The sequence below is a fragment of the Taudactylus pleione genome, unplaced genomic scaffold, assembly GCF_031769625.1.
Source record: "Taudactylus pleione unplaced genomic scaffold, aTauple2 ptg000070l, whole genome shotgun sequence".
NCBI lineage: Eukaryota > Metazoa > Chordata > Amphibia > Anura > Myobatrachidae > Taudactylus > Taudactylus pleione.
Window position 1 is genome coordinate 5,184,687 of NW_028284472.1, and position 13,226 is coordinate 5,197,912.

Consider the following 13,226-nt stretch of genomic DNA (forward strand, 5'->3'; position numbering starts at 1 on the left):
TTTACACTCAGAAGCATAAACAGATCACACAGAAACACACTGCTGGGGTGGGGGTCTGTTTGATATTTCTATTTTGTCCCGAGTTTGCTGAATTTACAATTGTGTTCTAATCCTGTCTGTGGAAAGTACTTGCAAGTTTGGTCGATGGTGTACTGACTTCTATTTGTGTTTTCATCTGTGTTTTGCAGATAGGCATGTTTTGTCACCCATATTTACCTTTAGTAAATCTCCGTGTTTTAAAATCAAGGGAAACTCTCACAGGAATATTAACTTGGCCAGACGTGATTCTTAGTAAATGTACCCCTTAGTCTCTGTGTTCATAGCATCTAACATTATTGCATGATTAAACAAAGCTATGGGCAAAATTTACTAAGTGGCGGTTTGACGGCGGTTTCTATTCTATTCTAAACTCCGGCGGTTTGGTGGCGGTTTTGCAGCGGTTTCTAAATGACAGCCCTGTTCTATTCTATTCTAAAATGTGTTTTGACTGTGGTTTGGTGGCGGTTTTGCTATCTGCAGAATTACTAAGGGCAAAACCGCTGCAAAACTGCCATCTAAACACATTTTAGAATAGAATAGAACAGGGCTGTCATTTAGAAACCGCTGCAAAACCACCACCAAACCCCCGGTGTTTAGAATAGAATAGAAACCGCCTTGGAGGTAGTGTCCACAGGGGTGCCATTCTAACAGATTTAGGGGCCTATTCATTAAACCTAAAAATTCGATGGAGATAATTAGGTTTAGAACTCGCATGGAGTTCTACCTAATTATAGGTGGAATTCATCATTCCACCTCTCCATAAGTATCTATTCCGAAAAGCTGTCACTTTTGCGATGACAGCTTTTCGGGAAATAGATACTTTTCCTGCCTACACTACCTTATCGCATCTGGAAACAGTGCTGCGCATGCGCTGTTACATCTGTAAAACCAGCGCATGCGCAGCACTGCCAACAGATGCGTTAAGAATAGAATAGAAACCACCGACAAACCACTGCTTAGTAAATTTTGCCCCATGGCTTGAATCTGCCTGAGTTTTGTTCTTTATTTGATGAACAGCCGGTAATATTCTGAACGTCAGTGCTTATGTAACATGTGCCCAGCACAGTATGTACCTTCTGACACAAGTGACCAGTGTGAGGAGTAAGCAACAACTGATAATTCAGAAAAAAAGACATTTGTCTATTAATAGATCTTACGCTGGACATTGGTGACACACGAAGAAATACTTCCAGGGCCCAGTGGGGCAGTAAGCACAGGCGCAGCCAACCTCATGTGAGTTATACCAGACGGCCTGAAAGGTGAAATCACAATGTGTTACATTTTTACAACGTAGGATTATTTTTATTAATCCAGTATTAAAAAATATACCAAATATATAAATTTTGTGCATCAAGCTTGTACAAAAATAATTAAATGTAACAATTTTGGTAACTGTGTACATAATTCGCCAGGCAACGCTCTGCCTGAGATTGCTATTTTCAGAACAGTTGACATTTAAGACAAGCGGAACGTGCTCCTAAAGGCTCGGCTGATGTTCTTGGAAGTGTCACGCCAGCAAAACGAATGAATACAGTATCATTTCTGATGGGCAAAATGTGAGTCTAGTCCTCCCAAAAATAATGACATATTTTGAGCAGAACTTTACAATCACCCTGCTGTCTATACCAATGCAGTTGCGGAGTGGAGGATATGCGCGAGGAGTTGGGAGAATACTGTACAAGGCTTTACAGTGCGTCTGATCAGTGGTGTAACTAGGGTATTTGGAGCCCAGGGCAAATGTAAAAATGGAGCCCTGCGCGCCAAAGGCGCGCATGGCAAAAAAATGGGCGTGGTCACTTAAAAATGGGGCGTGTCAACATGACACACACCCCTTTATCGTCACTCTGAACATTCCTTTCCATATGCACCTTAACCACAGTAGTGCTCCTTATACAGTACCCCCAATATGCAATGTCCCCAGTTGTGGTCCCTCTAATGGAGGCCCATAGTAGTGCCCCTTATACAGTACCCCCAGTAGTGGTTCCCCTTATGCAGCCCCTCATTAGTTCTCCTTATTCAGTGCCCCCAGTAGTAGTCCCCCTTATGCAGTGCCCCATGTAGTGGTCCCCCCTATGAAGTGCCCCCAGTAGTGGTCCCCCTTATAAAGTGCCCCCAGTAGCAGTCCCCCCAATGCAGTGCCCCCAGTAGTGGTACCCTCTTATGCAGTGCCCTTTATATAGTGCCCCCAGTAGTAGCCCCCCTATGCAGTGCCCCCAGTAGTGGTACCCCCTATGCAGTGCCCTTTATATAGTGCCCCCAGTAGTAGTACCCCCTATGCAGTGCCCTTTATATAGTGCCCCAGTAGTAGTCCCCCCTATGCAGTGCCCCCAGTAGTAGTCCCCCCTATGCAGTGCCCCCAGTAGTAGTCCCCCCTATGCAGTGTCCCCAGTAGTGGTACCCCCTATGCAGTGCCCTTTATATAGTGCCCTCAGCAGTAGTCCCCCCCATGCAGTGCCCCCAGTAGTGCTCCCCCTTATGCAGGCCCTCAGCAGTGATCCCCTCTATCCAGTGCCCCTTATACAGTGCCCCCAGTAGTGGTCTTCCCTATTTAGTGCCACCAGTAGTGGTCCCCCCAGTGCAGTGCCCATAGTCCCTAATATAGTGCCCCCAGCATTAGTACCTGCCCCATGCAGTGTCCCCAGTAGTAGCCCCCCCAGTTGTAGTCCCCAGTAGTGCCCCACCCCCAGTAGAGGTCCCCCCCCAGTAATGGTGACCCCAGTAGTAGTAGCTTCCCCCCAGTAATGGTGCCCCCAGTAGTAGTAGCTCCCCCCCAGTAATGGTGCCCCCAGTAGTAGTAGCTCCCCCCCTAGTAATGGTGCCCCCAGTAGTAGTAGTAGTATCTCCCCCCATTTCCCGTAGTGCAGACACACAAGTTACAAAAAAAAAAATACACTTACCTGAATCCACGCTCCGGCTCCGGCAACTGCTCCCGCCGTCAGTCCTCCCGGGATGGCGCGCTTTGCATCATGGGAGAGACGTCATGACGTCTCTTCCATTACCCACTGCAGGAGCCGGAAGGGAGCCGGCTCTGGCAGTGGGTGCGCAGCAGTCAATGAGAGTCTGTCTGACTCTCATTGGCTGCTGATTCACACGCACATCGCCGCCAGCGCTGGCGGCTATGTGCGTGTTATGCACAGCGTGAGCCCGCCTGCCACCCTCCTCCTGGCGCTATTGGGCAAGCGCTCAGGGTGAGGGAAGGGGCTCGGCTGTGCAGCACAGGACCGGCGCTGGTAGCCTAGCGCCGGTCCTGTGTAAATGTGTAGCACTGACCGCACTCACTGCGGTCGGCGCTACACTGGCTAACTAGGGCAGGACCGGACCATGGCCGGCGGCGTCCCTCCACACCAGTGCCCAGCTCGCCCTGCCCTAGTTACACCACTGCGTGTGATTCACAGATGGGCGGGACTGCAGAGCCGCATACAAGCAGATGTGCAATCCGCCCAGCTCAAATGCAAATGCAGCAGGAGGTGTCTGTAGGAAACAGCCGGCTCCTTGCTGCATCTGCTATCACCTGGGATCACCATCGGAACAACCGTCACCATCAGTCCCTTTCTCTAACTTACCACAGCCTGACTGGACTCAGCGCTCCCAGAAAACGGGGGCGGCACGGCACAATGTGACCGCCTCTGATGAAGCATGGCTGGTAGTGAGGGCCGCATCTCCACTCCACAGACTTAAAGATCCCTTATTGCCACTATTTATCAATGGAATAAAGATGGGGAAGCAGAGCGATACTCAAAGTATAAAGTATTCGTTCAGTGAGATGGCGGTAACGGGGCACGTGATAAGGCGGTGCAGCGGTAATTGTTAAATAAACTATCAAACGGAATCTACGGCAATCAGGACATTCCGACTCTTTACTGTACAGAGCAAAGCTTTACCGCCGGCACAAACACCCCTTATTGCAGGTCATGGGGCATTTTTATCCTGAGAGACAATGGGGCCTAATTCTGAGTCCAGTGTGTCATTTAGCGTGGACGCAAACAGCGCATTTTTGCATGTAGCACGTGAGCAGTAGTGAAATTACGCATTTTTATTATGACTTGGGTGGAATCTTTCTTTCTGTGACATAGGGAATTTCCAGGTGGAATCTGGATGGCGGCAATGCGATCACATGTCGTGGGCGAGTATCAAAAGCTCTGTGCGGTTCTGAGTCTTGCAACTGGGGTAGGGGAGCCTGTTTCTGACAGAACTCTTGCACCTAAATTGGGGCTGGTGCAAATACTGATACTATTAATGACATTTGCGCCCCAGGCATGAAATAAATGAGCGGCATGGGTTTCCGCCTGTACGCGCATGAACCGCGCATTATGTGAATGGAGTCAGGCATTAGCATGAGTTAGCCACTTTGCGTGCGAATCAGCATCAGCACCGATGTGTAAAGTAAGCGCCTTTTATGACGTCTCAGAGGTGGACTATGCATCTAAAGAAATCTTATACGCACATTGGGTCTGATTCAGCGCGTATCGCAAGTCTGCAACCGCCCGCACCTGCTCGCTGTGAAAATATGCAAATTAATGCAATCATGTGCAATCGCAGCACTATACCAAGACGCCCCTCAGCTTACAAAGCGGCCCCCTTCCCATTACATACATCCGCAAGTCAGTAAGTACATCGTAACAACGAGTAACATCGGACGCATACGCAGAGTTGTGGTTGAGCTTGACCTGACTCACAACCTGCAAAGCTTCCTGTCGCCATGTAGAGCACTGGCTGCGTATGCCATCGATGGGGCTTAATTATGCACGCCCCTGTAACGGCGTTCAAACGTACAGGCACGCCTGCGTTCCTTCCACCACTCCCCCTCAACACCCCCAAACGGCACTTGCTGTCAATCATTTCCTTGTGTCTCTGCATATCGGCTGCGATCGCGAATGCGGTGCATACACATACGCAGAACGCAAACATCGACCGGGTGCGTGCGAACCTGTGACCTAAGCTAAATCAGGCCCATTGTTTTTCATAGTTTTGGTTTCAAGATCAGAATTTTACTAAGAATTCCAGGTACCTGGGTGAAGTGTCCGACAACTTTCCCCGGTTCCGTGGCTCCTTCTCCATAAATAAAATCTTTAGATTCGTCACAGAATGCTTTAATGACTTCTGTCCAGGATGGGGCATATGACGCCATGTATAAGTTTTCCCCACACTGGTTTTCTGAAACGCACAATGAAATTGGACAGTGTTTACATTCTTACACATGGGAATACATTTCTGCTATATAATGTATGTCCTGCAAATTAAGTGTTCATGTTACATTCTCCGTGTGGGTTATTTTGTTTAGCAGCGCACTTACAGTATATGTGCCAGACGTGGTATGGTCATAATCCTTTCAGCGATGCGGAAATTGGAAGGGGGCTCATTTTTCACAGAGGGGCATGTCCACGCCCCCACATGCTTGGCCACATCCCCCTCCCCAAAGTATCTGGGCCTGAAATTTTCATGATGGTCCTGTATAAATGGTGCCTGAATGTATGTACTGTAAGTGCTGGAGGCATAGGGAAGAATGGGCCTGGTTCAGGGTCGCACTACACATGCATCACAGTGCATTAACGTCAGTGGTGGAACTAGAGAGTGGTGGGCCCACATGCAAGAATATGCTTTGGGCTCCCCTATGCAATGCCCCACATAGTGGTACCCCTATGCAGTGCCCCCAGTAGTAATCCCCCTATGTGCAGTGCCTCCAGGAGTAGTCCCCCCTATGTGCAGTGCCCCCAGTAGTAGTCCGACCTATGTGCAGTGCCCGCAGTAGTAGTCCCACCTAGGCACAGTGCCCCCAGTAATAGGCCCCCTATGTATAGTGCCCCAGTAGTAGTTCCCCCTAGGTGCAGTGCCCCCAGTAGTAGTCCCCCTTAGGTTCAGTGCCCCCAGTAGTAGTCCCCCTTAGGTTCAGTGCCCCCAGTAGTAGTCCCTGTTATGAGCAGCGCCCCCAGTAGTAGTCCCGCTATGTGCAGTGCCCCCAGTAGTAGTCCCCTCTATGTGCAGTGCTCCCAGTAGCAGTCCCCGCTATGTACAGTGCCCCCAGAAGTAGTCCCCGCTATGTGCAGTGCTCCCAGTAATAGTCCCCTCTATGTGCAGTAACCCCAGTAGAAGTTCCTCTTAAGTGCAGTGCCCCCAGTAGTAGTCCCCCTTATGTGCAGTGCCCCCAGTAGTAGTCCCCTCTATGTGCAGTGCCCCCAGTAGCAGTTCCCCTTATGTGCAGTACCCCTAGCAGTAGTCCCCGCTATGTGCAGTGCCCCTAGTAGTAGTCCCCGCTATGTGCAGTGCCCCCAGTAGTAGTCTCCGCTATGTGCAGTGCCTCCAGTAGTAGTCCCCGCTATGTGCAGTACCCCCAGTAATAGTCTCCTCTATGTGCAGTGTCCCCAGTAGTAGTTCCCCTTATGTGCAGTGCCCCCAGTAGTAGTCCCCGCTATGTGCAGTTCCCCCAGTAGTAGTCCCCTCTATGTGTAGTGCCCACAGTAGTAGTCTCCTCTATGTGCAGTGCCCCCAGTAGTAGTTCCCCTTATGTGCAGTGCCCCCAGTAGTAGTCCCCGCTATGTGCAGTGCCCCCAGTAGTAGTTCTGCTATGTGCAGTACCCCCAGTAGTAGTCCCATCTATGTGTAGTGCCCCCAGTTGTAGTCCACCTTATGTGCAGTGCCTGCAGTAGTAGTCCTCACTATGTGCAGTGTCCCCAGTAGTAGTCCCCTCTATGTGCAGTGCCCCAGTAGTAGTCCCCGCTATGTGCAGTGCTCCCAGTAGTAGTCCCCGCTATGTGCAGTGCCCCCAGTAATAGTCCCTGCTATGTGCAGTACCCCCAGTAGTAGTCCCATCTATGTGTAGTGCCCCCAGTTGTAGTCCCCCTTATGTGCAGTGCCTGCAGTAGTAGTCCCTGCTATATGCAGTGTCCCCAGTAGTAGTCCCCTCTATGTGCAATGTCCCTAGTAGTAGTCCCCGCTATGTGCAGTGCCCCAAGTAGTAGTCCCCCTTATGTGCAAGGCCCCCAGTAGTAGTCCCCGCTATGTGTACCACCCTCAGTAGTAGTCCTCCCTATGTGCAGTGCAAGCAGTAGTAGTCCCCTCTATATGCAGTGTCCCCATAGTAGTAGTCCCTGCTATGTGCAGTGTCCCCAGTAGCAGGGCCATATTAACAATGGGGCGGATGGAGCTACAGCTCCAGGCCCCCACATAAAAATAGGCCCATGACGGTGGGGCTGATAGTGTATGGGGTGTACACATCCACCTGGCTCTGGCCACACCCACACAGCACTGTTTACAGCTCTTCCCCTTCTCAATATAGGCCCTTGAACATTTTGAGCTCCAGGCCCTGCCCAGTAGTAGTCCCCTCTATGTGCAGTGCAGTAGTAGTCCCCTTTATGTCCCCGCTATGTGCAGTGTCCCCAGTAGTAGTCCCTGCTATGTGCAGTGTCCCCAGTAGTAGTCCCCTCTATGTGCAGTGCCCCCAGTAGTAGTCCCTGCTATGTGCAGTGCCCCCAGTAGTAGTCCCTGCTATGTGCAGTGTCCCCAGTAGTAGTCCCCTCTATGTGCAGTGCCCCCAGTAGTAGTCCCTGCTATGTGCAGTGCCTCCAGTAGTAGTCCCTGCTATGTGCAGTGTCCCCAGTAGTAGTCCCCGCTATGTGCAGTGTCCCCAGTAGTAGTCCCCTCTATGTGCAATGTCCCCAGTAGTAGTCCCTGCTATGTGCAGTGCCCCCAGTAGTAGTCCCTGCTATGTGCAGTGCCCCCAGTAGTAGCCCAACGTATGTGCAGTGCCCCCAGTAGTAGTCCCCTCTATGTGCAGTGCCCCCAGTAGTAGTCCCATTAGTAGCATCTATTGCCGGTCGCACACCTGCACCGTTATGCTAATTCCGCTACGAAGCCCTTCTCTGGTGTACAGCCGTGCGTCCAAATGTGTAAGGACTGAGGCGCCCACTTTCTGCGTCTATAGACGCGGCAATCAAGCTTGGTGCGTTGTCAGATGCCGCCATCGAACGAGACATGGAAACTTGCACCAGCCCCATGCTAGCTGCAGATTCTCTGTCAGTGTATGGCCTCCAGTGCGAGCAATTAGGTTCCTGTGCCCACAACCACCTCAGCGACACTCCTGTAACACGCCTATAAGACACTACATCTCCGTGAGTCGCGCCCAGGAACGCCCGGTACATTATTAATACACTTCTTCGTGCGTGCACCTGAAATGACAACTGCAACTCTGTACGAGCACAAACGGGATGAATGCGAATAAAAAATAAAATCCCTCCACTGCATAGCGCGCAACTTAAAACCAGACCATAAGGGGCTTATTTACTAAGTATCAGGATCTAAATCCAGGTGCTTCTGATCACTTTTATGCCAGAAATGTTGCTGGTAAGACTCGGCTAGTAAAATCATTGACCTTAAATTTCGTCCATAAACGCGTTCAGCAGCGCCGGGTGATAGAACCCAACCCTTAGTAAATAAACACCTACAGATTGTGTTAATTGCAGATACAGGGCCTCATTCAGCAAGTACCGCAGGTCTGCTGCCGAAAGTACGCTAATGTTTGCAATCGCAAAGTCGTCGGACGGACAGCATGAAAACGCCCACTTCCCTTATATTACGTCCGTAATACCTGGCATTCCATACAAAACATCGGTAACATCGAAGTACATCGGAGCCTCTCGCACAATTATGGCAGGGCAGACCTTACTTATAAACTGCTAACCTTCCTGCACGCAGTGAAAGCTCAGGCTGCGTATGCAATCGTAGCGGCTAATTTATGTACTCCCCTGTAACGGTGTTCAAACGCACTGGCACGTCTACGCTTCCCTGACCACCCCCTCGTCATCACCCCCAAATGCTCTCTGCCTGTCAATCACTCTGCGATTGCTCAGCGTGGTTTCCTGATCGCAATACGATGACAGTGAAGCATTCACGCACACGTACTGCAATGCATACACATGCGCAGTGCGCAACTATCGTCCGACTGCATTCGCTTTTGCACTAGTGACCATTGCTGAATCAGGCCCACGGATCTGTTTTATTGTGCCAGGCTTGGTGAGATGGGGCGGGGGTGCGTGACGCATCGCATTCGGGATGCGATTCATCCCGATAGCCTTCGTATGCCTGCCAGCGTTAATTACGCCGATATGCATGAAGAAAATGACAAAGGACCGCTCTCTCGGTAAGAGCTGTCCTTTGCGAATGAGGGACTTCCAGGTCTATGACCCAGAAGCCCCTCTGGCGTCCTTCTGCACGTGACGCGGGGGGTGCTGGGTGGGATGTGATTGGATCCCTCTCACATCTGTTTGTGAATAGAAGCTCATAGGTTTATATAGGGTAATGCCATATGAAGATGGCATTACCCACCGCATCTGGAGCTTGGTGCTTATGAGAAATGTGGTCAAACTCCCGAAAACAGCATTTTCGCGGGGTTTGACCGCATTTCTTCCTTTGCTTCCCCCCGGCGTCTTACTTTATAATTTTTGTGTAATAATAACATTTGTGGGGCCTATTTACTAAGCCTTGGGTGGAGATAAAGTGAACGAACCCAACCCATCATCTCCTAACTGCCATGTCACAGGCTGAGTTTGAAAAATGACAGTTAGGAGCTGATTGGTTGGGACTTTACCTCCATTCACTTTATCGCCTTCCAAGGCTTAGTACATAAACCCCTCAGTTCCTGAACCAACTCTCTGAACAGAAGTTACTGCCTCAGCTGGATGAATCATATCGGATGGGATTATTTCCCAATTGATTATATAAGAATAAGAATAGTATTGTTGTACCAATAACTTCTTGGATCTCCAGCCCAATCTGAAACTGTCAATGTGCACAGTACAGTATGTAGTGTCAGTGTCACTGCTTGCAATGGCCTTAACATAATTTACTTACTTGATGTCGTTCTATCAGCCACAACACTGTGTTTAGATAGACATTGCTTAGCCCATCTTTCAGCCGTCTGTTGAGCCTCTATGCTCCATGTCTAGAAAATAAAATAAAATAAAATTTGCTGTTATTAGCCCACACTCACTGTATATACACCTATATGACTTCTAAGAATCACTATTATTCTCAGCTCCCCATTATTTACAACCTATGTGCTCATGCCCCCTCTCCTGCCATTATGCCCATGTCACCCCATGAGACTGCTGCACACACAAGTTAAATAATCAGTTCAGTGTAATTATTATAATTATTTTTAAGACGCCATGTATTGTCATTTCTGTAACGGTGTAACCTGACTTATCACAGTATATGACATATTTACAATAGAACAACACTGATCAATAATCCATCGGAATAGGCAGGTTGAGGTCAAGTATCAAGGGTAACACAACTCACTGTGGTGCAGATGGACTTAAAGGGGCATACACATGATTGGACGGTAAAACTGAACGATATGAACGATAGCCATATCGTTCAACGATAAATCGTTCATATGTCGTCTAGTGCAGTGGTCTCCAATGTTAATTGAGGTGTGAGCTACTTTAGAAAAATGAAACCTCCTGAAGAGCTACACAAATTGTAGAAAAATAAAATAAAATAACAATGCATCTAATTATTACAGTGATAAAGTTGTAGTTTGTAAATAAAATTTAAGCACAGGCATATTTCACGGTTAATTACCGGCTCCAAGCAGTAGAGGAGCAAAAGATATAGGCAGGGCTGTGGTGTGATTTTCCGGCAGGGCTGGGCGGGAGTCATTCGCTCTGCAGTAGCGTAGACGTCATGGGTGGAACCACAGGGAAGCACGTCAGGTGATTGCCGTAGAGGCTGCAGCAATCACCTGACGTGCTTCCCTGTGGATCCACCCATGGCTTCAATGCCACGGGAGAGCATACGTCAGTGCTCACTTCCCCCTAGTTGACTCAGCAGTACTGCAGCTAGGTGAGCTACCAAAATTAAGACCGCGAGCTACCGGTAGCTCGCGAGCTACAGGTTGGAGACCACTGGTCTAGTGTGTATGGTCCAAACACCTAACAATGCGCGTTCCCGTGGGTCGTTAACAATATCCCCAGTCGGCTGTACATGCAACCCAATCTGGGGAATCTGGGGACATCGTGAGCGATACCATGCTGCAGAATGCAGCATGGCCATCAATCCCCCCTTCCCCCGTCGTCGTACGTCACTGGTCCCCCCGTCACCCCCACCGGGCCCGCCGCTGACGATATTGCCGCTTACACACATCATCTAGTGTGTATGCGGCTTTAGTCTTGGAGAGTGGTAAAGTGGATAGAGATAAAGGCCCTCATTCAGACGCGGTCGGAGGATGCAAGCAGTCGCTCAGAAACTGGGCGGCCGCTTGCATCCTGACCGGCTGCCTCTGTTTCGGTCGTTAGGCTGTGGGTGATGGTCGCAATGGTCATAAGCCCCGGAGAGCTTCTGGCTCTGTCAGAGCCGGAAGCTCTCCAATGACATCACTAGTGATGTCAGTGGAGCCTCCCCCAAATGGCAGGCGTTCCCATGGGAACGCCTCCATTTGGGCTGCCACCCCCCGGCCCGCCTTCCAAACGGGGCGAGCTGTCAATCAACATCGACAGCTCGCCCCCTTTGGAAAGAGACCCGCTACGACCGGCGCTGTCGGTCGTAGCGGGTCTCATGCATGCGCACGAAGGAGCCGGCTCCCTCGTGCGCATGCGCACTGGACAAACATCGAGGCGGCCGTGCGGTCGTAGACCGTACGGCCGCCTCTGAATGAAGCCCAAAGTACCTACCACTCAGCTCCTAACTGTCATTTTTCAAATACAGTCTGTAACATGGCAGTTAGGAGCTGGGGAGAGGAAGCTCAGCACTGGATGAGTCTGTACCCAACCTAATGGCAGACATTCACTACTGAATGGGACTTGGCCCAATAATGGCATGGGTAGTGCTAGGGGTCAAACTTGAGGAAGGAGGGCCCTGCCTGTCATAGCGTACATACGAAGGGTAGGGATGAATATTGGGAGGGTGAATTGGGAAGAAGAGCAGGTATTTAAGGCCACATAAAAGAAAGGTTCTTTTGGGCACAGGTACACCATCTAAATAAGGTTGGACTGACACCTCCACTTTCAGTAAATTAGAATATTTCTAAAATGGTTCTTTTCCAAATAATTTATCTTTATTAGATACAAGGATCAAAATTCTCTCTATATAGTTGAAATAATTACAGCGATATATATAACTAAAGTGTTTTGCAAAACAACTGTCCGCTTCATCAGAAAACGCGCTGTAGGTAACTGACGTGAGAATCTCGCTGACGTCCTTGTTGACTAAGGGTCAGGGAGATCAGCTTGCTGTATCAGAAACACGTACAGTGTGCAGCTCACATTACAGTCATGCTGTGTAGCGCCTGATACCTACACTCTACCGGATAATCAAGGCAACACTGTCAGACTCGCCGCATTCTAATTTCTAGTATCTGCTTGTACTTTCCATATCAACTCATGGCCACAGAGCGTTTACTGAAACACAGAGCATAGGCCACATTGGACTGTTTCTAAAGCTCACATTGAATGTGACTCAGGAGGACATAAGCACTACAATGAGCTAGAACTGTCACCTCCAAAGGAACTTATTCTCCCTTTGACCCTACAAAAATACATTGCTAACAAATCCCTTCATGAGCATTGGAGCAGGTCTTTAAGTCCCCTGACCCCACTAGAGATATCTCATCCTGGGGTGCTACAACCAGTTAAGCCAATCACATGGCCCCTTTCCACTAAGCAGCGACTATTTTACACGGATAATTAGAAGTTATATTATTATTTGTAATCCACGCAGCAAGATGACCTCTCAAATGATCCTTGGTTGCGGCCCCCAAATCATGAGGCTTGGTGCAATTTTGCTGTACTCATTGTTTATTTCCTCTTAAGTTTAGACTAACCTTTCCATAGATGTTAGATTACTGTGACCCTTGTGTCCAGCCCATCTGTGTCACCCATGTTTGTCTGCCCCTCCCCTTTAGAATGTAAGCTCTCACGAGCAGGGCCCTCTTCCCTCATGTGCTTCTCCTTAACTTAATTATACTCTAATTTACAACAGCACCCAACCCTTGGTTGCTGACACCATGCTGCTTATCTAAGTGTTATGCAGCATTGTATAAATCCTGTATGTGTCCTGCATTGTTTGTACTGTTAATATCTGTTTTCTTGTTTGCTTATTTGTTTATGTACTGTTTAAGGCGCTGCGGAACCCTTGTGGCACCATAAAAATAAAGGATAATAATAATAATAATGTAATATTGTAATAATATTTGC

At 49.1% G+C, this 13,226-nt stretch overlaps 1 protein-coding gene across 2 annotated transcripts in view; it reads right to left on the reverse strand.

Annotated features, from left to right (window-relative positions):
- Window positions 1-13,226, reverse strand: part of LOC148533730 (serotriflin-like) — an 81,556-nt gene that overhangs the window by 6,097 nt on the left and 62,233 nt on the right. For both annotated transcript variants that reach the window (XM_088467321.1, XM_088467322.1), the window contains exons 4-6: window positions 9,883-9,973; window positions 5,048-5,193; window positions 1,197-1,291 (exon numbers count right to left, since the gene is read on the reverse strand). In XM_088467321.1, coding sequence (XP_088323447.1) covers window positions 1,197-1,291; window positions 5,048-5,193; window positions 9,883-9,973 — 332 coding nt within the window. The remainder of the gene's footprint in view (window positions 1-1,196; window positions 1,292-5,047; window positions 5,194-9,882; window positions 9,974-13,226) is intronic.